Source organism: Drosophila hydei, unplaced genomic scaffold (assembly GCF_003285905.1).
Source record: "Drosophila hydei strain 15085-1641.00,03,60 unplaced genomic scaffold, DhydRS2 tig00000283-arrow-arrow-pilon, whole genome shotgun sequence".
NCBI classification, from domain to species: Eukaryota; Metazoa; Arthropoda; class Insecta; order Diptera; family Drosophilidae; genus Drosophila; species Drosophila hydei.
Window position 1 is genome coordinate 132,027 of NW_022045702.1, and position 26,311 is coordinate 158,337.

General features: G+C 38.9%; 3 protein-coding genes across 6 annotated transcripts in view; 2 read left to right on the forward strand and 1 right to left on the reverse strand.

Annotated features, from left to right (window-relative positions):
• Window positions 1-15,078, forward strand: part of LOC111599509 — a 76,902-nt gene extending 61,824 nt beyond the window's left edge. Inside the window, exon 21 of one of the 3 annotated variants that reach the window (XM_023315173.2) lies at window positions 14,768-15,078. In XM_023315173.2, the coding sequence (XP_023170941.2) occupies window positions 14,768-15,031 (264 nt within the window). In that variant the 3' untranslated portion in view covers window positions 15,032-15,078. Of the gene's footprint in view, window positions 1-14,635 lie in introns of all 3 variants that reach the window. The other 2 variants (XM_023315177.2, XM_023315184.2) reach the window with 2 other exon arrangements.
• On the forward strand, window positions 4,515-4,959 carry LOC111599552. The gene has a single exon (XM_023315221.2). The coding sequence runs from the start codon at window positions 4,557-4,559 to the stop codon at window positions 4,908-4,910; it is 354 nt and encodes a 117-aa protein (XP_023170989.2). The 5' UTR covers window positions 4,515-4,556; the 3' UTR covers window positions 4,911-4,959.
• A 1,525-nt stretch (window positions 15,079-16,603) lies between the features above and the next one.
• Window positions 16,604-19,694, reverse strand: LOC111599428 (histone deacetylase Rpd3). 2 transcript variants are annotated; one of them, XM_023315092.2, is made up of 4 exons: window positions 19,649-19,694; window positions 18,311-18,423; window positions 16,998-18,252; window positions 16,604-16,926 (listed from the first exon to the last, which is right to left on the reverse strand). In XM_023315092.2, the coding sequence occupies exons 1-4, from the start codon at window positions 19,677-19,679 to the stop codon at window positions 16,763-16,765; spliced, it is 1,563 nt and encodes a 520-aa protein (XP_023170860.1). In that variant the 5' UTR covers window positions 19,680-19,694; the 3' UTR covers window positions 16,604-16,762. The 2 variants fall into 2 exon arrangements, with proteins under 2 accessions (XP_023170860.1, XP_023170851.1); XM_023315083.2 differs by lacking the exon at window positions 19,649-19,694 and adding an exon at window positions 19,245-19,504.
• Window positions 19,695-26,311: the final 6,617 nt, after the last annotated feature.

Consider the following 26,311-nt stretch of genomic DNA (forward strand, 5'->3'; position numbering starts at 1 on the left):
GTTGAATAGAAGCACGAGTGCATTGTGAACAGCATGTTAATTAAAAGCTATGCATGAAGCAATCCCAACCAACTGTAAAACGTTGCATGCAACAGCGTTGTTGGCAGCCAAACTAATTAAAGTATATGCAGCGTGGCAGCAGCAAATGTTTGAATGAAGAAATATGCAAAAAAAAAAAAAAGAAGATGTGAAACGACAGAGAACGAAAAAAAGTTTTTAATAAAATACAATGCCAAACATCTCCGCAGCAGCAGCAGAAACATGAAAATCAAAGGCAGCAGCAGCCGTTGCCACAGAAGCAGCCGCTACAAAGAGCTGCAACACTTCAACAGCAGAGCAATAGGCGACGTAAAGGAACTGCGACTACGGCACCCACTGTGCGGAGACAAGTGTCATGGGGTCCGCCAATTGTAGCGGAAACGGATGTAGATACGGCCAGCAATAACAGCGGCAGTGGCAACAGCAGCAGCAGCAGCAGCAGCGGCAGCAGCAGCAACAGAGAGACCAGCCGCAAGACAGCCAAGCAAAATGGCTACCACGGCATCAATAGACGCGCGACAACAACGCGCAATTGACAGCAGCAAAGAACGAAAAGAAAAACAAAAAATATATATATATATATATAATATGCAAAAATAGAAATCAGCATAAATATTTAGGCAAGACAATAAGTCGAAAACAGGACAAACACAAAGAGCAACAGCAATTTATATGGATTAAACAACCAAGAGAAATAACAAAAAATATAAAAAAAGGAAAAATATATATATATATATATATATATATATATATATATATATATATATATATATATATATATATATATATTTAACAACGGATACTTATGTATATTTAAATGAAATTTTAAATGCAAACAAGTATTTTTAAACTTTTACATTTGTCTAGTGAACGAAAAATGGTTTGTGCAACTGAAATATAATCAAAGATTTACAAGATTTGCTTTTCCGCATTAGTCAGAGCAAAGTCTTTATAAAAGAAGTTAGAATAATAGATAAATCAGATAATCTGATAAAATCTTATAAAACATTTGCTGAATGATTCTATAAATTTTATAAAAGCGATATGGAAAATTAGATAATTTTCTTATGTTTTAGCCAAGGCTAAGGTTAGGTTGATAAAGTAATACAAAAATTGGATAATTTTAATGAAATCTTACTAAATTTGTTAGGCGCTTATAAAAATTTTACAAAAAGAATTTGTTTGTGGCATATGAAAATATGAAGCAAAAATTTGTTAAAGTATTTTAACAAAAAATATTTTCATTAAGAAAATTTTTTAAAAAAGTTTCTGAAGTGAAATATTATAGCAGAAAAATAAAATATTTTTTTATATATATATTTTTTTTGAATATGCAAATTTTTAACATTAACTTTAATTTTTTAGCTATTTTAAAGTTTATAGAGAAGTATTATTGATGACAAATATATAAAATAGATAAAGTTCTATAAATAACTAATATATTTTTGAGACATATACAACTTTTAGCAGAGCTAAATTAGTCTTGCAGCTGAGCAAACCAAATAAATTGTTAGAAAATCAAAATTATTTTTAATCAATTTCGTTTTTCAACCAACACTTTAAAGCTTTGTTTAATAAATGTAGGAAAGGCCTTACAAAACGGACCCAATATAAATATCTAATATATACTTTAAGTAGTTATAACTGTATATGAATTCAATCAATTTTTTCTTTTAATATCACAAGCTTAAAGTGCCCAAAGGCTTTAGAATATATGAAATATATATTTATATATATATTTATTTGTGGCTGAAATTTGAGCAGCAAAAACTTTTAAGCAAATGAATTAAAGCGCATGAAATACTATTACTATGAATGCATATGCATAGTATATTTATATATATATATATATATATATATATATGCATATGTGTATATATACACATGCATCCATGCGTATATCTGTAGAATTTCCATTAAAAATAAGTTTTAAGCAAGTGACTTGCAGTTCTCGCTGCGCGTGTGATATATATGAAGATAATAAAAGTTTTTTTCTTGGCAATAATAAAAACATAAAAAGAGTTAAATGAAAGTTATTTCTGTTTAAGCACAAACGAATAGCTTTAATATGCATATTAATTTAAAGTTTCATTAATTTAAATGATTTTATTAAAAAAGTTTTCAACGACAAAATGTTGAGCTAAACAACAAAAGAGAAAACGAGGTGAATGCAGGCAAATATTTTGGCACACATAATGGCACTTCAATATGTAATGCAGTACAAGATGTGGGTGTGTGTGTGTGGGTGTGTGTGCGGGGAGTCAACCAACAGCTTGTTAGTGGCTTTGTTGGTCAGTACTTTCAACTAATGTGTTTTGTGCGACCATACAAAATCTCAAGCACCCACTTACACACACATTCACACTGCCACACATACACACATAGCTCACGTTTCCCCCTAACACACACACACACACACACACTATTTGATGTACTTAACTTTCGTCGTTGTAGCTAGCAGCTGCTGCTGCTACTGCTACCATTTAGGATGCCAACAAACCGCAGAGCACATGTATGGGTGTGTGTGTGTGTGCGAATGAGACAGCATTATGCTTCATCTACTCGAGCTTTGGCTGCCTGCATAAAATAACCGCATAAAATGTCGTTAAGCATAACGAAATTGAGTCTGCTCATAAATTCAGATTATAAGATTAAAATGTTGTGATTTTCGCACATTGCGCACGAACCAAAAACCCCTGGACCAGCCCTCGCAGCACCCCCAAGTGTCGACAGCTCGAAGAAAACCCCTTTACATAATGAAATATAAGAAGAAAGTTACTTTGAATGCGGCATGCCAAAGCGTAAATACCCTGTACTCCATGTGAGCCAAGCTAAGGCTTGAAAATGAAAACGAACATTTAAAATTGGAGCTGAAATTGTTATTTTGTAATCAAATTAAATATAGCTAGAGAAAAAGTCGCAAATCAATTAGAAATATGTAGAGTTTTTTATTGTTTTGGCAATGTTTAAAGAACTAAATCCTGGCAATAGTTTAAACTTGAATTTTATCAATGATTTAATGCTGTTTTTCTTGACTGCTTGGAGCAGATGAAGCTATATAAAATATATAATTATTCCGAACCAAATCCTTCCCGGTTGACATGAGAAACAGGCGGAGAAAACTTTTGCCACTTTAGAACTTTCCTATTATTAACAGAGATTAAATTGGCAAAGCTCAATCTTAAAATATGCGACTCAAAGATATACTCAATAAATTTATTTACCTCATATGTATCAAATATATATACATATCGTATATATATCGTACATTTTCGATTTACTAAGAACTTATAGAAGATTCGTGTTAATGTCTTCACAACCCACAACGCATATGCCCCATTGTACGTGGTATCAAATGTGCAGCAGCCCAAGGAGCTGATATTTTCTTTACATTCCTTTTTGCCGGCAGGCATGGGCTCCCGCAGGACGCAGGCTTATTGAAAAATGCGATGATACAAGGCGTTGAAAATGGCCAAATTTAATGAGTTTACGACCAGCTCTTGAGCTTTAAGGTCAACAGCTTTCGCTGAGAACTGAGCAAACATTTTTAAAGTTCACGCACGCAATGAATGCCTAAAAATGTTGATAACTTGGCAAATAAGGGAATGAGGCAGGATTCGCAGATTTTGACTGATTCCAACTGATGCGTCATAGATCGCCACTTTTCGGAAGTATACAGGGTATACAAATTGATAGTGGACAGTAGATTCCGCTTTTAATCTTGTTATCTGCGAATAGTTTTGTTAATTACACACGTTCAACGAACTTGAAATTCATTAAAGCTGCCTCGCAGCGATTAAAGCCAAATATTTGGTTTAGCCCCGTTCAGAAATTTGGGTCAGCTGGCAATTTGGCAGGATGGCTGGCGAACGGACAAAGCTGACAACCCTGGCTGCCGCAACTCTGGTCATGTGAATTTCCCAAAAACTAAAAAGCCATCAGCTGTCGGTTCATTATGATGCTAATTGCGACCAAAGCGCGCGAATGGGAAACTGAGAGAAAGAGAGAGAGAGTTGTGTATAGAGGATTAGCTAACAACGCGCAAATGATATGCAACGTGCCGCATGTAGCATGCAACATGCTGAACATGCTGGCACAGGCACAGGCCAGCGTCACTTGACCCATAAACAGTTCGTTTGGCCTAATCCGGTTATACATGCATCTGGATTAGCGTGTGAAAGCGCGCAGGACCAAACTCGACTCCTTGCGGCCAGCTCCTAGCTGCTGTCGCTGGCCGCTGCCTCTGCTGCCAGCCGTTGCGACTTTACGACACTTTTTAGGTAATGAATGGGATTAAGCACACTTTTTTTTGCTTGGTAATCCAGTTATAAAAAATGCAATGATTGCAATGAACCCTAAAAAAAAAAGGAACCGTCTCCTCGTTGACCTGTGCCGTGGCAGCAGCGGCGCAGCTCATGAATGAGCAGGTATTTTGCGGTGCCACCGATTTGTGGCATAAAAGTGAGCGACAGCCGAGCTGAGGACAGCAAACGTAGTTCAGCATTCCAGCAGCCAAGATGTGCAATCCCCAACAGACGCCGACTCAAGAGCCACAGCAACCAATGCAACAAAATGCGGCAGCCAGCACAGCCTATGCACTGTACTTGCATCGCGAGGAACTGAGGCGCCGCAAGCTGCACTCCGTACGCAGCTCGGCCACCAAGATACAGCTCACCAACGAGCTAATAGCCAGAACCAAGCAGAACATACGCGAATGCAGCGACGAGGATCTCGAGATACTCGCCCGGGAGACGATCTTTAAGAAGAGTCTGCAGAGGCATTTGCACTACAGACGCATGCAGCTGCAGGCCTGGATGCTGGCCAAAAAGCAGGGCAAGATCGTCAAAGTGGAGGCAAAGCGAAGCATTTGAGAGCAGAATGCAATGGGAGTGAGAAAGAGAGAGAAAATGAGAGGAGAGAGACGCAAACAACAACAGCCAAAGTGATAAATTTAACATTTTTAATGTAATTGTATATAAAATATATTTATAAAAGGGAATAATAAAATCAATAATATTAAACTAATATAAAACAATGAAAATTCCTTCACAGCTTTTGACTGTTCTAAAAAAATAACTATACAGAGAAACTTAACTGGGCAAAAAGCAAAAAAAAAAAATAGGGCAAACATTTAAATTAACAAAAAAATAATAATAATAATTAATTATATAAAAAATAAAATATAAAATATTATAAATCATCTTGATTGATATATATTTAAAAAAAAATGTAGCAGGCAATTTAATAATAATTATAAATTAATTTAACAATTAAATAATATTTATTATGAAATAAAAAATTAATATATTTAATAAAATATATACTTAAATACATAAATATAATATTATATTCTAAAATTAATAAATTTTAAAATTAATATAATTTTATTATACAGAAAGAGCAAAGCAAAAATATTAAAATAATAAAAAATAATGCAATTATTTTAAATATAATTAAATAAATATTTTATATAAATATATTAACTATATAAATATAATAGTATGCTATGAACTTCATCTGGGATGTTCAGTAGAAATAATTTCAATATGAAAAACAAACTATATAAATATAATAAACAACAATCAAAATTATAATTAAAATATTAAAAATAAAATATCAAAGTGAAAAAGTAAATGAAACATACCAACGACAGCAGCTCAAGTCTTTAAATTTCAATCATAAATTGTATTAGTCTGAAGTGCCCAACTAAATGGGCTTACAAGTCGTTAAAGTTCAATTTAAAAGTGAAATTGTTAATTTAGTGCCATAATTCAAGCAATTTGATCAGCTCTTCACTTAGCCAAGTTAGATAATCTCAAATAATACGAAAGACAGCAATAAGTTGAAACACCCAAACTCTAATTATGCAGCTGCACATTAGTTATCCACTTGACACACACACGGACACACACACACACACGGACACGGACACGAACACGAACACGCACACAATGCTGAGTGCAAAGTGCAATTATGCCCTAAGCATACAATTTCCCATTTAAATATTAGAAAATTTCTGCACACTGCTCTGACAACGTATGGCCACAATGCTCAGCCACACACAGAAAGGAGTCAAGCAGATAGTAGATAGTAGAGGAGGTGGGGCAGCGGCTGATAGAGGGTCCTGAGAACAAGCGCTCGACCTGTGCTCTATGCTGTTCCCATTCCCATACTCATTCCCGTTCCCGCTCCTGTTCGCTCGGTGTAAAAACAAATTTACACATGATTACGAGCCGAGTTACAACTGCCAGCGTTTAATAAAACTCAAACAAAATGACGCGCGTTGCATAAATTTGAACAGCCTCAGTCAGCTGCAACAACAACAACAACAACAAGAGCAGCAACAACAACTGCTAGAAGGAGCAGCACAAGAAGGTCTTCCACTACGTTTTTTGTGTGTTATTTTTGCCTTTTAGACTGCATAAATTTTAATTAAATGTCACTCATACGCCATGTATGCCAAGTGCACTATATATATATATATGTGTGTGTGTGTGTGTGCAGCTAGAGATGTGTGCAATTGACTGCGTGTGTGTATGTGTGTGAATGTGTGCACATACGCGTGTGTGTACGTGCGACAAATGCTTGCTCACACACACACGAATTACAGTTTATTGAACAGAAAAGGGAAAACAGCTGGAACAAAGCTCAAGGCCCCATTTGAGTTTGCAAGCAAAGCAAATACAGAAAAACAAACTTGTTTCCACTGCTCGGCAGCTAGCGCAAAACAATCGAATTTGTAAGCACTTAACTTATACGACACAATAAATCTCTGAAGAAGCAAATGTTACGAATCGAAATTTCAGTTTGAGTTTTCATTTTTTAAAAAGTTTTGTGAAAAGAACAGCAAAAGTCGAGAGACTGTAGAGACTGCACTCATCAATCATTGATCAATCAAAGATATTACGTTTATATATAAGAGAAGAGCAACATTCCTTCAGGATAAATCATACACTAGATATAAAATGTATTTCTTGATAAGGGAAATCGACAAGTTTTTTGAAAATAAGCAAAAACTAAAGATGAAAACATTTTATGTTTCTAACAATATCCATCATCAATCAAACAATCAATCAATCAGTTACTAAATCAGCTTCTACAACTGTGCCAAAATTTCTTGAAAATAAATTAAATTTAAGTTCAAAAATATTTCTTGTCAATAAACTTTACAAATATCTGGCATTGCTTCAATCATGGCTTTGCCACTTTACATCAAATGTTAGCAGATGGAAACACTGTAAAATCTGACTAACAGCTTCTATGCCACAGCCAATTGACGCTGGTCAGCTATAAAATTCTCAAGTTTTTTTCTTTGCATTTTTTCTTACTCATTTTTGTTATACATTTTCTTTTTTCTGGCTGTGGTTTTATGCATTTTAATAAAAGTTTTCGGAGCATGCATTATTCATGCTTTACAACAATTGCAATTGCCTGGCGCAGGACCTAATGAAAAGCCATCAAGGACAGCATAAAATTTGCTACTCGCTCTTGCTCTATCTGCCTTCCTCTCTCTCGCTCTCTCTCCTGCCTCTCTCTGCGTTTCTCTCCTTTCGTTCGCTCACACTTGAAACTTTTTCAATAATTTCGAACATATGCGTCGAGTTCTTGACAAATTAACTCAAGTGCGCAATGAAGTGTTTATTGTGGATAAGCAAAAGTTTTGCTGCTGCTTCTTCTTCTGTGCGCTTTTTTTAATATTATTTTTGGGCTACGGCCACGTTAGCAGCGTCAAGCTGCCTTCGAGCAATTTGTTATTAATTTCCGCGTTGAAAAAAGTTTTTTTTTTTTTTTTTTTTTTTTTTTTTTTCGTTTTTATTTCTTTATTTTGTTGCAGCTTATTGTCTTAGACTCTATAGCGCATTTAGCTCTAAACCTTAACTAATGGGAGGGCAGATATGCCAATTATTCTGCACTTGTAGCTACTATCTTAATTAGTTCTAATATTGTCTAGAGGATGCAATCTCTTCAGTCTTCGCCTATTGTTGTTTATAGCCAGGTTGCTTGCGAGATGGTTAGGATGCGCTGCAAGTCTGTCCGCGTATCTTGAACTGTGTCGCCCAATGAGTTCAGCAACTGTGGGAATTGCTAAATCCCTATGTAAGACTGAGTTTCTTACAAACCAGCTGGCTCCAGTCCATCTGCGTAGTGCTTTATTCTGCAGGGTCTGAATTTTGTTCCTTGTAGTCTTCGCCGAGGAGCCCCATAGAGAGATACCATATACGAAGGTTGGGACAACTATTGCCTTGTAGATGGCGGCCTTGCTGCTGTAAGACAACTTGCTTGAAGCTCTCAGCATCCAGTCGAGGGTTTTTAGCTTGCTTTTGCATTTTGAGGTTACTTGACTTATGTGCGCTTTAAAAGTCAGCCTTCTGTCAAGAGTGATACCAAGGTACTTTACTTTTGAGGCTTTGGGAATAGTGGGCCCCAATGCAACGCTTGGGCAATCTCCTCTTCTAGTGGCGAAGGTAGTATGTACAGACTTTTGTGCATTAATGGTGATACACCACCGTTTTGCCCAGCGTCCGAAAGAGTCCAGATATTTTTGTAGTGAGTCTGAAGCTTCTTGCGCAGATACGTGACGTGATAAGATGGCGGTGTCATCTGCATAGGTCGCTATGAGTACTGCATCTGTACTTCCTATATTTGGCTCGGGAGTTGGCATATCTCCTGTGAATAAAGTATAAAGTGTTGGGCCTAGAACACTACCCTGTGGTACTCCAGCCATAATTGGTCTAGTCAAGGATACTGTTTGCCCCCTTGACACTTGGAAGGTTCTTCCAATAAGGTATGAGGATAGCAACGCGAAAAATGGGGCTGGAAGGGTGGTCCTCACTTTCTGCAGCATTCCCAGGTGCCAAACTCGATCAAACGCCTGTTTGATGTCTAAAAAGACGGCAGAGCAGTACATCTTTTCTTCAAAGGCTCCAAGGATATGGTGCACAACTCTGTGAACCTGTTCCGGTGTTCCATGCTGTCTCCTGAAGCCAAACTGATGGTTTGGAATGGCCTCCTGGCGTCCCAGATGTGTCAGTACTCGTTCCAGAAATATTCTTTCGAATATTTTGGAGAGTACTGGCAACAGGCTAATTGGTCTGTACGACTCAATTTCTCCCACGGGTTTGCCAGGCTTAGGAATCATCACAATCACGGCGCGCTTCCAGCAGGCTGGAAAGTGCCGGATGCGGAGCATGGCGTTGTACACCATAGTTATGTAGTCTATGGTGGAGTCAGGCAGTGCTCTAAGGACTCTGCCGTTTATTAGATCATATCCAGGGGATTTTTTTGCCTTCACTCTTCTGATGTGTTCAAGAACCTCTTCTTTTGTACATCCAGTTATCTGGTCTTCAGCTGGGAGGGGCGAGAGAACGATGTCTTCTGTTGCTTCGATTTCTGAGGCCTCTGCGGTAATCACCGGCGTGAATTGGTCTTGAAGGTGGTTTGCAAAAGCCTCAGCTTGAGCTTCGTCTCCAATGTGCCAGGAACCAGAAATGCTCCGAATGGGATGACGTCGTATTGGCTGCCGTTTGAGCTTTCTTGTAAATTTCCATAATTGAAACTCTGCGTCAGTGGGCGATTCAGCTCGTACCAGCGCATCGCTGATACACCTCTTTTGAAGCAGGGCGAGAGCAGCTTTAAGATGCCTCGTGGCTTCGTTGTACATGGATTTGGCATCAGGCGTGCGTAATCTTAACCAGCGTCTCCTGGCCCATCTTTTGTGTATTAGTAGGTGTTGGGCCTCCAAGGTGAGGGGGATGTTGTACGGAGACTGTTGTCTTGTTTGGCAAGATGGTGGGGCGGCTTGGTGCGCAGCTTTGACTATTTCTTCCTGCAGTTTGTTTGCTGCGTAGTCCACGTCTTCAGGAGTGTTAAGTTCCATTTCTATGTGCAAAGAGTAATGGAGCTCGCGCCTAAAGACTCCTAAATCTGATCCTGCTGGCAGTAGTTGTTTCCTAATGGGCAAGGGCTGTGGCTGCGCGTGGATTGTGACTATTAGTGGCAGGTGGTCAGAGGATAGGTCCAAGGATTCTTCAATGGTCAATTGCCGGTCACAGATGCCTTTGTAGACAGCGAAGTCGATTGCCGAGGGCCTGTGTCCATTAATTGGGTAACGGGTGGGGGCTCCAGTCGCCAATATGCTGAATTGTAAGTTTTGAATCGCCTCAAATATGACTTCTCCGCGACGATTCGCACTATTGCTTCCCCAAAATGGGTGCCATCCATTCCAGTCGCCGCCGATGAGGGTCTTATTCAACCTTTGGCCTAGAACCTGTTCCATGTGATGATCACACAGACCAGTGTTTGGCGGAAGATAAATTGACGCAACTTCGATCGCTCCAATAGACGTAGGCAGGGTGATGGCTGAGACCTGCATTGTTGCGTTGCAAATTGGCAGTAAAGGTGTATGCGGTATTGTTGCTCGTATGAGGATTGAGGATCCACCAAAGCAGTTTGCTCCTTCACCATGAGCCTGATAGTGTTCGTATCCGAAAATTTGTGTAGTGGGGCACTCATGAGTTTCTGTTATTAACATTATATCTATGTTTTCTTGTGAGAGAAACGCAGCCAGTTCCTGAGTCTTGTTTCTCAGGCCATTGGCGTTCCAGATACCCACACGTAAAGCCATTATTTGTAGGCAAGCTTGGTTATGATGGCCATTAAACTGTTTAGCATGGTTGCTTGTTGGGATTGTACTTCTCGCATCGCTTTGAGCTCGGCATTAATTGCGTCAAACTGACGTTGTTGTTGCTGAAGCATTTCAGTGAACAAAGTGTCACTTGTGGTATTCTTATTTGACGGTCCACCTCTAGCGGCCTGTGCGTAAGAAACACCACTAATAGGCGTTGCAAAGCTCGTGGCTTGGGTAATGCTCCGGGGCCTTGTAATTTCGGAAGCAGTACTCGGACCCGTAGACGGTGTTTGTGTGGGACTCCTTTTTTGTGCTGGGGATTGCAATTTGCGCAACCGCTTGTATACTTGGCAGCCCTTATAGTTGGCTGGGTGCTGTAACTCACAGTGCACACAAGTTGGTGCCTGGTCCTTTTCGCGGGTGCAGTCTTTGGATGCGTGTTTCCCGGCGCAACGCACACATCTGGGAGCTTTGTGGCAGTAGCGTTGTGTGTGTCCAAATTCTTGACAGCGATGGCATTGTGTCAGGTCGTTGTATCTTCTTGGCAGTTCCACTGTGCAGCGTTGCCTGCAGACAACTCGAATGTCCAAAATTTCTTTGTTGTTGGGGGCCTGAGCCACGTCAACAAAAAATATATTTAGCGGTGTTTTGTCCATACGGCTCAGTGGGTTGTGCACATTTGTAATTGTGTGGCCTTTGGTTTCCAATTCCTTTTTAATTAGTGTTGTATCAGTGCTGGAGTGAAGCCCTTTGAACACGACTCTATATGGTTTGTCCTCCTTAAGCTGGTAGCAGTGGAACTCCAATTCCAGCTTAGTAAAGTGGTCTATAACTCTGCGATAGTCCTCACTGCATTGGGTTAATACACCTATGTTATTCTTCTTTGGCTTAATTACGTATGATTTAGCATCAATTACTTTATCTATTATCTGTTGAAGTAGGGCCACAGACTTGATGTTTGGACACCATATGGGGGGCGGACGAGGTTTCGGTGTAGTTTGCTGGTCGGTCAATACTGGGGCTTCTGGAGCTACAGGTGATTCGCTGTAGTCTTCATCTTCTTCTACGAGCAGTGAAAATCGATTTTCTGATATTAATGCTGCATTGCTGGTGCTTGGTTCGTCGAAGATGAGCCTTTTCTTGATGGTTTTTGGTGAATTTGGCTGTTTACGTTTCGTGTTTTTGTTGTTAGTGATGCCTTGCACGGAGGCGATATCTATTTTTGAGTTTATTGGCATGATGGAGGCTTGCCTATTTGCCATCACAACGTTAAGCTGGGCTTGCATTTCTGCATTTACCTTTACAGCTGTAGCGAGGTTATTGACATTAGATGTCATCGCGGATTGTGCTTTTGAGTGCAGGCGCACTCGCGCCAAGCGACGAAATTTCGTAAATTGCAATTAAAGCAATTGAGTTACGCGGAAGCAAGCGATAAGAAAACGCTGCGTGTGCGGTTTTTGTTGCTGTTGCGTTGAAGAATGCACCGCAAAGTTCTATTTTTAGAACTCTGCAGCAGTAGAGCTTAAGCGAAGGCTGTTCGAATTCACGTCTTTACAGGTCGAACGACTGATCGCGATTGTGAAAAAAAAAGTTGAAATACAAAAAATACGCAAACTTTTTCTTTCAATTGTGGAACTGTCCCCCTCTAGCTCTCTCTCTGTCTCGCTCGCTCATTAAATGTGAAAAGTTATGCTTGTTGTTGTTGGCGTATTAAAACATGGCCCATAATGGTTAACAAAGCATTTGCTTCTTGTTGACCAGCGACCCAAACGCCGGGCAACAAACTTGTGCGTACAATGTAAAACATGTGTAATAAATACATTCAAGTACCCGACACTCTCTCTCTGTGTGTAAGTGTGTGTGTTTGTTTGTGTGTGTTTTGCTGTCAGGTGGAGAACAAATTGCCCAACGCGGCAACAGCAGCAAATGATGACTGGCACAAAGTCTTTGAAATGTTTACACTTCGAAATAAAATAATCAATATAAAAATATAAATAATTTTCACAAAATGAGGTAAAAAAAATATTATTGAAATGTATTTACCTTACCTTGTTAAATTTTAAATTTATATACTTTTAGTATTTTTTCTGTTTTATTTTTTAAGAATTAAAAAAAAAAGCAAGTAAAAGTCTCAAAAACTGTTTTAAAAATAATTCTAGTGCTCCGATTTACGTCTTATCTGTGAGGAAAAAACAAAAGCGCTTTTCGCTGAGTGTACAAGCGCAACAGTGCGTTCCATTCATGCAGCTCCGTATAAACCCCTTTTCCATCACTAGCCTCGCGCAGTATGCTATGAAAAATGGCAGAGTTATGCGCTCAATGTTAATATGGCCGCCAAATGCAACAACACAAACATAAATACAGACACACACACGCAGTGCAGTAGTGTAGCATTGTGTGCGTGTATTGGTGTGCGTGAAAGTGCAAGTTTGCTTGTCTTTTGTTGCTGGCACCGTTATTATCGCTGTTCTTGTTGTTGTTGTTGACGTTACCTTCAACCGAGAACAATAAAAGCGAGCAAAAGTGCAACTGAAATGAGTTGCTGCAAATGGAAAACTATGAAAAAGCGACGCGAGAAATAACAATTTTTCGTAAAGCCTTGCGAGCGCATAAACATTTCTATAAAACAGGCATCAAATATAAATGTGAACTCTTTATTTAATTGCAAGAAAGACGAACTTCTGATGGAATTTTTTTCATTTAAATAACATTTCCACTTAATTACTTTTTATGGCATCGTTTCTTTTTTTATTTATTTTTTTTGTACCCATAAACCACTGTGCAGCAGAAAATATATAAAGCTCCTTTTAACTGTCTCATTGCTAAGCGACGCATAAAACGTATAGCGATTACCGTTTAAATAACCGCTAGCGCGTGCGTATGCTTGCGTCTAGCAAAGGTCACTTTAGGAGCGCAATTATGCATGTATGTATGTAAAAATGCGTATGCATATGTAAAACTGTAATAAAGAAGAGAACGCAAACAGCGACTTCACTTACCCGTTTGCCTCTTCCATTTGTACGTTTCTTTCGCTGATGACTACACATATTCATACACACACAAACGCACATGTGCAAGCATGTGTGCCCGATTGCAAATTGCGGTTGCTGCTGCTGCGCTGCTGCACTGCGTGTAGTTGATTTTAAGTGAGAGGGAGAAAGAGATGGAGCGCTTGAAGCAAGTGTGGCGGACTGTGAAGTGGCTTACTCTTTCGTGCTGGGTCAAGGGTGAAGCCATTGTTGCCAAAAACACAAAGCGCAAATTTAATGCGCTGCAAAGTGGATTTTTTAGACCATACACACTTTACACTGAATTACAAATAGAAGATATATTACATATATAAAATAAAAAAAAGCGTAACAAAAAACTACACGCTCTTAACTATACAATGTTGCGTTTAGGACTTTAAAAAGAAAACTTCAATTGAATAGGAAAACGCAAAAGTGATTTTCTAGACCAAGACATGTATAATCTATATTTATTTAATCCTACGCTACGTTTAAGCCGGCAAAGCTAAAGAAGCTTTAATATTCCGCTGCAATTAACAGCACCAATCGTGTTAATCGACCATTTTCACATTCACATTAATTTTGGCACTGTTAAGTGTCGCTGGTGCTGCTCTTACGATCGCCTCTGCTCATTTAACAGTAACGTAATATTTTTTCTGTTGTCTTGATCTCTCTTGTCGTCTTGCTTTAGCACAGTTCATACCGACTCTGGACTAACGGCAGTTAAACTTCGTTTTATTGTTGTGTACCAAATAATTGCCAAATGACGGCAAATATTGAAATATTTTAAGAAAAATTTTTTGCATATCATCATTGCCACGCCCATTGCCCCTACCAAAAAGACATGTGTATGTGTGCTTTTTTGAGAAAATATTATTTGAAATATATACATATATCTATATATCTCTCTCCGGTCACGTTTATTCACACCTCGTCCATTTCACAACACTTGCAAATACAGCCAAATCGAATTAAACCCTAAATTATTTGATCTAAAACCCGCATCCCGCATCCCAAAACCGAAAACCCAAACCAAACATAACCTCAATTCCTGACCCCGACCGCCCACTGCCACGCCCACGACAATCCATAGCAGCTACCGCAGCGACGCAAATCCCATTACAAAGCACGCGATGACACGGAGCTCGCCTTTGACATCAGCGCCGCAAATTCCAATTGGACAACTTCGGCAACATCGGCTGCCCGTCGCGCCCCTCCGGCAACGCTGCCGCCCATGTACTTAGAGGCTGCACTGCTGCAGCGGCAGTTCGCGAATCCAATTAGCTATTTGGGCGGGCCACGCCTGCAGCCACGCAGCAATCGGAACAGCATCGAGTCGATATTATCGCTGGATTAGTCACCAAAAAGTCTCATCAAGTGCGCCTCAGTTAGCCAGTCAGTCAGTCTGATTGGCCAAGCGTTTGCCTTCGACTGATTGCAATTGGAAAACTGTACTTTAGTTAGTTTGAAATTTTAGTTAGTCAATGTTGAATAAATTTGTCACAAGTTCCTTTTTGAATAAAGAAAAGTATTAAAAAAGAAATCGAAATTGATATTTAAATAAGTCCAATTGGAAAACATCTAGCTGATTGGAAAGTAAGTATTGAGATGAAAAATTAGAATATTAATATTATTAAAAGTGGAGTTAAAGGAAATTTATAAATTAATAATATAGAAAACTTTTTGAAATTCAAAAAAAAAAATTCAAACCAATTGAAAATAAAAATAAAAATATTTTTAATTGGAATTTTTGCAGTTTGCTCTTCTATGGGATTCACATGAATTTAATTAAGCTTCTGAAGCAACTATATTTAAATAATAAAAAAATAAATAAAAAGAAAAAGGAATTGTTAAGATGAAAATTGTTTTTTTTTAGCTTACAGTTTCAAGGTAAGATAAATATATGACCTAATAAAAATATTTTCTGTTCTATGCGATTCTCATGAAGTCAAGCTCATCAGACTTGCAAGCCTTGCCAGTTATATTAAGCGAATCTACTATATATGTGTAAATTCATTTTTAATTAGTTTTTGTCAAATTTCTGTAACTAGCCTGATTTACGTACTAGAAACTCTATATTTGTAATTTCTGACCTTTCTTTTGGCTTCTCCGGAATTTAAATAATTTTTTCTGGACTTTTAAGCAGTAAGCTTTATACACAGTGTGTAATAAATAAGTAGTAGTAAAGGTGAGAAATGTATTGCGTAAGAATTATAATTGAAATTTCTGTAGCTTCTCTATGTGATTCTCATGTCTTATACAAAATGCCTTCTCGTTTTAACAATGACATTTCTGTGTCTGTCTCACCAACTGTGCCTGTCTAAATGTGACTTCGAGGCATATCTTAACAAAATTTATATATCTATATATATATCCATATATCTCTATAATATATTTATACTCATAATATCTTTGATAACATAAGATATATTGCTATAGTTTCTTTCTAATACAAAAGAGATTCTAATATATAAGTTGAATATCTAAAATTTAGAACATTTCAATATTTCTATATATACCAAATAAATATAGTTTCAGAATCTATATAAAATCTCTGTATATACAAAATTCATATAATAATCTCCATCTTATTTACATACCAAATTCTGTCGCTATATTCCATCTTTATATATCAATTAAAAGTTTCACAAGTTTTACATTTAAAAAGGGTTTTATTTTGTTAAAAGTTTGCGGCGATCGATTAAAAAACACGTGTGGATCTTGCTTATGCGGTAAGTAACTGTAGAATTTATCTTTAAATGTAACTGTAGCTGTATCTTAGTTGATTTGTGTTCTTGTTAAATGTATCTGTGCTTTAAATGTATCTTTCGTTTAATCTTTTATCTGTGGCTTAGCTTAAAACACGAATTCGCTTCACTCTGAATGAAAATGTTGCCTTACAATAAATTGTATTTTAGATTAAGTTGAGTTTTTTTTTCGTTTTTCCCTCTTTTATTTGACTAAGCTCCGGGATCCCTGAATTTGTACAGTTTTGCACTGCTTTTGGATCCGTATGCTAGGTGAAATCCGGCGGCTTGTATTTGGGCGGTCGCTTAATTGGCTTCTATAACCAATTGCGGCCGCCACGTCATATATTGTTCTCCTTGGCGCCCTTCGATGCAGCGGAGGCGGCATTACCACCACCAGCCGTGGGCGTGGCAGCATCATCTTTGTTGCTATTGCTGCCGCCGCTGTTGCTGCTGCTGCTATTCGTATTGTTGGCTGTGGCGGATTCCTCGCCTTCACCTTCAGCTGTACGAAAAAGAGAGGGCAAAATGTTAGTTCAAATTGATCGATAGTTGGCTATAGTATGCTATATATACCCTTCTCCTTTTCATCCTTGGTTTCGCTGCTCTCGGCGCTGGCTTTGCTGCTGGCATTGCTAATGATGGGCTCCTTGTCGAGACGCGGCCGCTTGCGTTGGCCCTTGTAGTTGCGGTTGTCCCGGCGGCCGCCTTCGCCTTCGTCCTCTGAATCCGAATACTCATTCTCCGGCACAATGCGTTTGTCCTTGTCGCTCTGCGGCAAACGCTCGTCTTTGTCCACCTTATCCTCGTCCTCGGACTCATCGTTGATCGCATCCTCGGGTATGGCCTGGATTTGAACACCCGGCGCGTGCGGCAACAGACGCAAATTGTCAAACAACTTATTCTTGATCTTCTCCAGATATTCGGCTGTGTTCTGATTTGTCATATTGCTCGGACTGATGTGGAGCTTGAAGTCTGGTCCGAAGTACTCGAAGTAATCGTTGTAGGGCAGCTCGTTGGCAATTTCAACAGCTAGAGCAACCGACGTCTCGTAGGTCCAGCACCGGGAGACATTTCGTATGGTGTAGCCGCCGCCGCCGACCATCAGGAAGGGCAGATTGTATTTCTTAACAAACTCGACGCATTTGCCGTGTCCTTTGACGGTCAGATTGAAGCAGCCCAGACGATCGCCCGTCAACGAATCTGCACCGCATTGCAGCACCACAGCAGCTGGCTGGAAGGTCTCCATCACCTTCGATATTATGGGCACGAAGATGCTTTCGTAGGCATCATCGTCCATGCCATCGCGCAGTGGAATATTCACAGCATAGTATTTGCCCTTGCCAGCGCCAATGTCTCGCAAGTCTCCCGTGCCCGGGAAGTATTCTCCGTACTTGTGAAAGCTGACAGTCATCACACGATCTGTGGTATAGAATGCCTCCTCCACGCCATCGCCGTGATGCACATCGATGTCGATGTAGAGCACTCGCTGATGATACTTCAACAGCTCCAAGATTCCAAGCACGATATCATTGACATAGCAAAAGCCGGAAGCTTCTGATTTCTTGGCATGATGCAGTCCGCCACCCCAATTGATGCAGATCTCCGAGGCCTGTTTGTTCAGCTTAACAGCTGCGGCCACTGATCCTCCGGCGGAGAGTTGACAGAACTCGTACAGTCCATCGAAGACGGGACAATCTTCGCCCACATTGAAGCGCTGCATCTGTTTGTTGTACTCCGTCATATTGTCCGGACGTATGGAACGTAAAAATCTCACATATTCATCTGAATGAAATTTTGTCATCTCATCCGCTGTGGCTTTATGTGGTCTCTGCAATTAAACATTTGATTAGATCGTTTCATTAGGTATATCCCACTCGGACTCTCACATAAATCTCCATTTTGCGATAGAGTCCATAGTTGAGCAACAGATTGTGGGTCATGCGTATGCGGTGGGGCTTCATGGGATGACCTTGGCCATAGTAGTAGTTGCCAATGTCACCTGTGGAGTGCAAAGAAGTTTCACATTAATATTTATTGACTAAAAAATACCCTGGAAGTGATCGACATCGAATTTCTACCTATTACTGCATACTATTAGAATGCAAAACTGTTGCAGTGGCTCCTAAACTCTAAAAGAGAACGAGAACTTTGTGTACAGACGGGGAAATACCCTGTGATCGCTTAATAAACAATTACTACTTAATTTAACTGGATATACAACTGCAAAACTGTAAGTATATATTAATAACTCTCAATCATTTTAAACAATGTCTACATACATACCCTGCCTTTTAGAGTCTGTTAATGTGTAAAGTATATTTACCAAGTTTATTTTTTACCACTCAGCTACTCAATCCCATCTACATTTTAATTAAACAGCCTCAATAACAAACACTTACAACAATCAATACACCCCATCTTATCTAGCTGCACAGGGTATACGAAAAATACAAATTTGCGCCACGCTGTGTAAAACGAAAATTTTACAGCCACTGTCGGCGAGGCGTCCATGCGCACAGCGCACTTTTCCGCATACAAACAGAGCAGCACTTTCGCTATACCAAAAACAAAGGCCTACAGGTATACACACGTACACACACACCACCGACAGAGTCGCATTTGCTGCGGTCGTTAGCGCAAAGTGCGCTGTGTGCCAAAATGCTAGTACAGTCGCTTTAAAAATTGAAATTCACAAATCTGCTCAGCAACTTGCCGACGCGATGCCGCAGACTTATAATAATTTATCTGGGCACGCACTTATTGTTTATCACCTTATTTGCTATATTTCATGTAATTTAAGTCATTTTAATGCCAACTTACTGTCGTAATAGTAGCAAACGCGCTTTTTGCTATGGGACTGCATAGTCACTGCCGCCGGGCTGACGTAAAACGCGGCGCTGATTAGTTTTATATGATTTAAGTTAGAATAGCAATGTAAAAATGTTCTATTTAACTTTTAGCAGCCTACTGGCAGTTTTCTTTTAATTAAAAAGAGCTAAAACTCAGGCGGCCGCGCACCGCAAGAAAAACGATGTGATACAATAAACTTGTGTGGCAACTATATCGAATGGCGTTGCCACTGCATAAAAACAAATGCCGGATGATGGAAATGCACTAAAAAATGTCACATATATGAAGTATTTTTTGCAGTACATACAAGTTAAAGTATTTCATTTATATATTGAAAATAAATTGAATTTATTGTTTTTTTTCTTAATATTTACTTAAAATTAAATGCTTCCGATGGCATAGCATGCAGAAACAAAACTATTAATTAGTTCTAGTTTTAAATTTCGCGTGAATTGGTCACACTAGCACGCTGTCGTTTTTGTTGTCGTGCGAGCGGGAGGGACAACTTCTTTTAGTCGAAAAAAACCGTTGAGCGAGTTGGACGCGTTTTCTGTGCGAGGCTATGTCGGTCGGTGTTTTCTCCGTTTCTTGTCGGTGAAAAATAAGAATTAAAACAAAAACATAAGTGTAGGAATATAGTATCAAATCTAAAATCTGTAAAGAGCAAATTGAAGTTTAATTCAAAGAAGCAACGTGTAAGTTTTTGAAGTGAGTTGTTTGTGCCGTTCTGTTTGTATGCATGTGAATATGTGTGTGTGTGTGTGTGTGTGTGTGAACGTGCGTATGGCTGTGTCAGCGTGTGTGTGCAAAAGAGAAAGAAGTTTCAGTTTCCAAGCAAAGCAAACAGCAAGTAAAACAGCAGCAACGGAGTTGCAGTGAAACACAAACAGAGCAACACTCACACTAACGCACACAAATACACAACATACTCACATGAACACACCATCGCAAAAGAAGTGGGGAAAACTGAAATAAAGTGTCAAAGCGGAGTAACAGAAAAGAAGAAAAAAATGAAGCAAACAAAGTAAAAAAAATAAACGAATGATGAAATTTAATTAAAATAAATAAAAAATAAAATATAAACGCCGCAAATATCCTGCGCAGTGCAAAAGCAAAAGCCGCCGCCAACTTCAGTGCTTCTTCTTTGCCTCTCTGTTTCTCTCTCTTTTTGGAATTTTACCGACAGACGTCTCTGCCTCTGTTTCCGCTACCCGCGACCAACGCCTCGCATTGAAAGTTTCTGTTACTTATTTTCTGCTTCTGTTGTCTATCTTTTTATTACTATTGCATTTTACTTTTTCAAAGCGCCCGCAGGATATTTTCCTGTTATTCCTCTTTCGCTCCATCCTCTATGTTTTCCAATTAGCGCAAATTCGGGAAATAGTTTCACATTGTTTTTATTATTCAGTTTTGCATACAGTCTAACGACCGTGAAATACAAAAGAACGCGAGACGCTGGCAACAACTGTGCTTTATAGCGGTAACTATAAACACGCGGCTAAGCCGCTGGCTTTCCAATAATAAATTAAACCGACGCTGAATTTTCCATCTAATTAAAATTAAAGGTAAGTGGTGTCATACTCTAATAGATTTTTTGCTATATTTAGACCATTTGCCCTGGAAACTTGTTTGCTCCTTGTTGAGTATGTGTGATTGTGAGTGAGTGTGGCCAACGCATCGCTCGAAAAGTGGCACAAAAATGCATCTCGACATAACAAAGTCCCGTTACAAAAGCCAATGAACGCAGCCAAATAACTAAACAATAAAAAAAAAACAAACAACAAAGCAACAGCAACAAATTAGTGTAAATGAAGAGAAGAGGCACATAATGGAAGAGAGCACAATCTTGCTCTCCCGCAGCAATTTCTATTTACGCTGCTGCTGCTGATAAAAGCAAATCCCATTTTATTACTCAGCTGCTGCTGCTGCCGCTGCTGCTGCGTTTAAAAAGTCAAAGAGCAATGCTGTTGTTGTTTGTAATTGTCTGTAATTTAGCTGGAGGACCAAACGAAACCAGTTCGGCAACCAGCTGTCGACGTCTGCGCCTGGAATACCACTAGAGAGAGCGAGAGAGAGAGTGAGAGCAAGAGCAACACATGCAGCTGCTGCTCATGCTCTTCCTTACCATCTCTCTCTCTTTCTCTCTCTCTCACTCTCTCGCTTTACTGTTGCTGCTGCTATTTTTGTTGGAGCTTTGCCGCATTTATTTATTTACTTTTTTCTTTGGCCTGTTTATTATCCAAGCATCGTCGCTGTTTGAAGTTCAAGCCACAATACAATTTTTTTAAATAGTATTTTTATAGCTTATCTGCATGTTTTGCCGCTCTTCACCTCCCATTCCACTTCCAGGCATACGAATTTTCATTAACACATTCTACTATGCGATGACAACTTCCAGTTTGTTGTTGTTGTTGCTGTTGATGGCGCTTTTTGATGGCTGGCTATTTACCTTTTGCCACTTCTCTTTCCATTGCCTTCTTTTTTATCGGTCGGCACTTTTTTCATATCTACATAGAGGGGGAGAGCGATGGAGTCTGTCTCTGTCTGTTCAAAGAGTTCATTTTGAGTGCTGCACTTGGCAATTATGCCTTTTGGTTTTTTTGGCTCACAAATCATTGCGAAATGGCAAACGGTAAATCTGCTTAGCTCTCGTCTAACGGCCCTAACTTGTTGAAGATCTAAGCTGATGCTTCTCTTTTTTGATTATTTTCATTTTGCTTTCGATTCGACAATTCACAAAGGCAAATCGCAATTTACAGCAAGCGCGAAGGAAAAGGAGGAGGAGGCAACAACAATAATAACAACTACAACAAGAACAACTGCTGCTGCTTAATAGTGAAAAAGTAGCTGAAGTGGCAGCATCAGCAGAAGTAGAAAATTCAATTGTTCAAGCCGCGACAGCGGCCTTTGTGTTGCTATATGCCCTGTAGCCAAAGTAGATTTGCATAAAAGGGGTATATTGGCTTTGTAGCAATATATGTAATAATTCAAATATAGTCTGGTATTATCTTATAGCGAAAGATCTCTCATATCAAATCAAAATCAAAATTTCTTAAAATTCCCAATTAGTTTTCATTATTTGAACTTCAGTATTTTTGTGTGGTATCTCTTGGTCGCTCATGCCTCGCAGCAGCCATTCACTTGATTTTTTTAATGCAGCTCTCAACGTCGCCCACTTACAACACACAATGAAAACGAACAGCAGCAGCAGAGGCAGCTAAAGCAGCGTCTTTTATTGATAAGAAAAATTGAAAGTGCGTGGCAAGCAGCGAGACAAGTGTGGAAAGTTGGCGGACAGAGAGAAAGAGAGGGAGAAGGAGAGGGAGCGAGTATTAAATGTGTAAGAAGATAGAGAGAGCGAGTATAAGAGAGATAAAGGCGTGGGACATTGAAAAATGAAATACAGATTTCTAGCTTTATTTTTTATGCTTAGGCGATAATCATTTTTTATTTAAATGGATCATGTTCAAGCTGGCTTAGTAATAAGACAGATTTGTTATTAATCTGAAATCCAAATCTGAATTTTATTTTTAGAGGATTCTTAAGAGGTATTAATATTAATTATATACTTATATATTTATTGATATGTACATAAATATCATATCAAATTAGTTCATGGATCACGAAACAAACGTATTTCAATAGATATAAAAATTCTATGAAGTTGAATTTAAGTATTTAATTTATTTTTACATTGAAAAATGTAAAGGAATTTGTAATTCCAAACACATTCTAGGAACTTTAAAAATTAAAAAAAAAATCTGCTTAAATCACAGCCAATTTCGAAATATTTCAATCAAAATATTAACAAAATATATTTATATTAAGTTAAGGTTCTTCAAGCTTTATCCATTGGAAATCCATTAAGTTAATGACACTTTGAATACCCTTTCCCTAGCCTCTTTAACCCTCAGCCATTGTCAATTGACACAATTCAAATAATGTTGCAGTCGCAGCATCAATCCATTTAATGGACCTCATTCAGGTTGTTCAAGTTTTAGTTGTTAGTATCAATTGTTGTCGTTGTTGTTGCAGTAGTTGACAGCGCCAGCCACGCCCATTTGGCCCAGGTAGCAGTTCAAAGTTTTATATTTTATGGCATTTTAAGTTTTTTTTTGCTTTCGCTACGCTTGACAGCTGAAAGTGCAGCAAAATGTGGACAGGACAACAACTTCTAGTTGCTGCCAGTTGTTGGTCTTGCTGCTTGCTTGGTGCATTGTTCAATTGTTTTACTTAGCTGGACACTGGGCAAACTTCTAATTTATGTCGCTTAAGAAAAGTTGCAGTCGCTTTTAATGGTGCTTATCAAGCGGTGCCGGAGGGATGGGGGCGGTTCTGTGACCGGCTAACCCAAAAGCCGCTTCAATTAGATTTATGGCATTAGAACAGTTCAACAGCGTTCGCCAAAACGTTCACACGTGGAAATTCAACGTTTAGACGCTGCAAACACATTTTGCATTGTTTGCTTTGGCTGTTAGTCTGCACCGCCCGCCCCTCGGCCCTCCCCCGCTTCGTGCTTCGGCACTTCACTGCACATCCGGCTGGGCAACAATAAACATTGTTTCATTGCAACAACTTCTACTTTGCTCTGCGGTGGTTGAAAGCAGCGCTAGCGTTTTTTCCGCTTTGCCCATTCATTCTTTTGCCCAACGCCACCGCCCCCGCCCGCATTCCTGGCCAGGTTTCAACTCCTGGCACAGGCGCGCACACATTTCCGGCCTCTGGCAAAAACTTCACGTGTGTGCGTGAGTGAGTGTTTATGTGTGTGTATTGTTTCGTGGTGGTTGTTACTCTGGCTAGTTTTCGATTTTATTGATTTTCATAAAGTCGCTGTTCAACGTTCAACTTTTGCGACTACTCCAATTAGATGCCGTCGCTGTCGGAATAAACTCTTTTACTTCATTTGCATTCCTCTAATCTTATAGCAGTTGCTGCAACAAAACGTTCATATAAATATTTTCTAATTGGAATTTCATGCAAGAAGCAGACACTTTTAAGAGAAGCCAACGAAAGCTGGAGTAAAATTCTCTAATTGGCTAGCGAGAAACCGTTAAAGCAAATCAAATGGACTTCGATGAACGCTGTAATATGTGAGTCTTCTATAAAGTGTTTGCACTGTACTTGTTTTTATTTAGAATACTTAAATTAAGTAAGCAAAAGCATTTAAGGAAACTTATTAAGACAATTTGTAATTGTTTTTGTTTGTTTAATTAGTGTAATCTATAGGTAGATTTTACTGTATTTACTATGAAGTATATTTGAGCTTAGAAGACATAATTAAAAATGAATGTAATTAAAGAAATCCTTGCTAGAAGGCAATAATTTGGTAGACTATAGCGAACTTTTACTGTACTTAATATTTGTCATACAATAAGAGTTGGAGAAAAGCACTGAGTGTTCTTCCTGATTAACGATATCAAGGGCGCCTATAGAGCGCCTTCTTTTGCTTAAGTCCTGAAGCTAAGAAAAAAGATAAAAAAGACTCCAACAGAAGCGGAGGAAAACTCTTCTAACACTTAAAGTTATGCCTCCCAGCAACAGCTAGCTACTCAGCTCCTAGCTCCACTCCGTGCAACAAAGTTTGTTTTAATTGTTAGTGATATGACCCAATTCGCTGGTTTTTGCCTCAGTGTGCAGACTACTTAGAGTTAAAGCCGTTGACGCGCGGACTTTGGGGTAAGTAAACTTTTTAATTACGAGCAGCAGGACAATAAAAGTTTATTATGCGAAAAGCTCGAATCGTACTTTCATTGCATTTCTCTAAAACCAAAAAAAATATTAAACAAAAACTAATAAACTTTGACCTCTTAACTGCCAGCCAAAACTATTTATCTGAAAAAACACAACGCAGAGACCCAAATCTAGTTAAAGTTTATGTTTTAATGTGCGGGCAAAAGTTTTTTTTGGCTAATCCAACTAACAATAAATTGAGTGAGATTTCAGATTCGAATTGCGACTGTTGCGCGCAACTTTTTGTAGATATATATATATATAGAAAGGGGTGTGGCTAGGGGAGGCAGCACAGCTCTGATAGCTTGTGTATTGCATGCGACAATCGAATGGCAAATCGATTGGAAATGCATACAAAAATGCCAGCCAAATGAGTTGCTTTGCCTCACTCACGCTCTATCTCCCTCTCCCTCTCTTTCGCTCTCTCTCTCTCTCTGTATAGCTATATATAGCTATCTCTTTCGCTAGCTAATATTCAATGGAATTTGGGTGCATTGAACTTGTTGCAAGGTGTGAATTTGGCCAGGAGGCATGCACAGCAGGCAGATAAACATAAACAGAATGCAAGAAAAACTGGAGCACGCTCCCAAATAGAAGCCCAGAAGTTGGACAGCAGCAACGGCAGCGGCAGCAACTATAGAGTGTGCATAGAAAAAGCCATAACAAAGCAGTTTTACAGCGTGGCATATGCTCGAAAATGTTGATAACAAAATAAAAAGAGAATGAAACTTGCCAACAGTTCTTGAGAAATCATAACAAAAAACTCTCTTAACAGCCCCCCTCCCACTTCAAATGAAATTAAAAAGTTCAGCTTCAACTTTGATAAACGGAATGTGCTACAGTCGAACCACTCGCTTGGCGTACATTTAACAGGGAGTTGAGACAATTTTACAGCTGCCAAAAACTTGGCCCGAAAAACTTGTCAACCATGCGGAAGAAGAGTTGTCAGAAAAGTAGCGAAAAATTTTACACACTTGAATAGTTGCTGTAATTTGTATGTAGCACAGTGTAACAAATGACAAGAAATGTCTAAGAAGAACTGAAGAGTGAGATAGAAGTAATTATTTGAATAATAAAGTAGGTCTGATGAGTGAGATAAGTGCAAAAAAAAGTAATTAGAATGCAAAAAAATAGTTGAGTTATAGCAGAAAAGTTACTGCAATAAAAGTAATTTCACTCGAAGGAGTGAAATAGGGTAAGGTTTGTTTGGATGCCACGTTAAAGCTAAATTCCACTCGACTCATCAATCATTTTTTATATAAATAGCACAAATCTCTAGAAGCTATAGAAGCTGCAATAACCTCCAA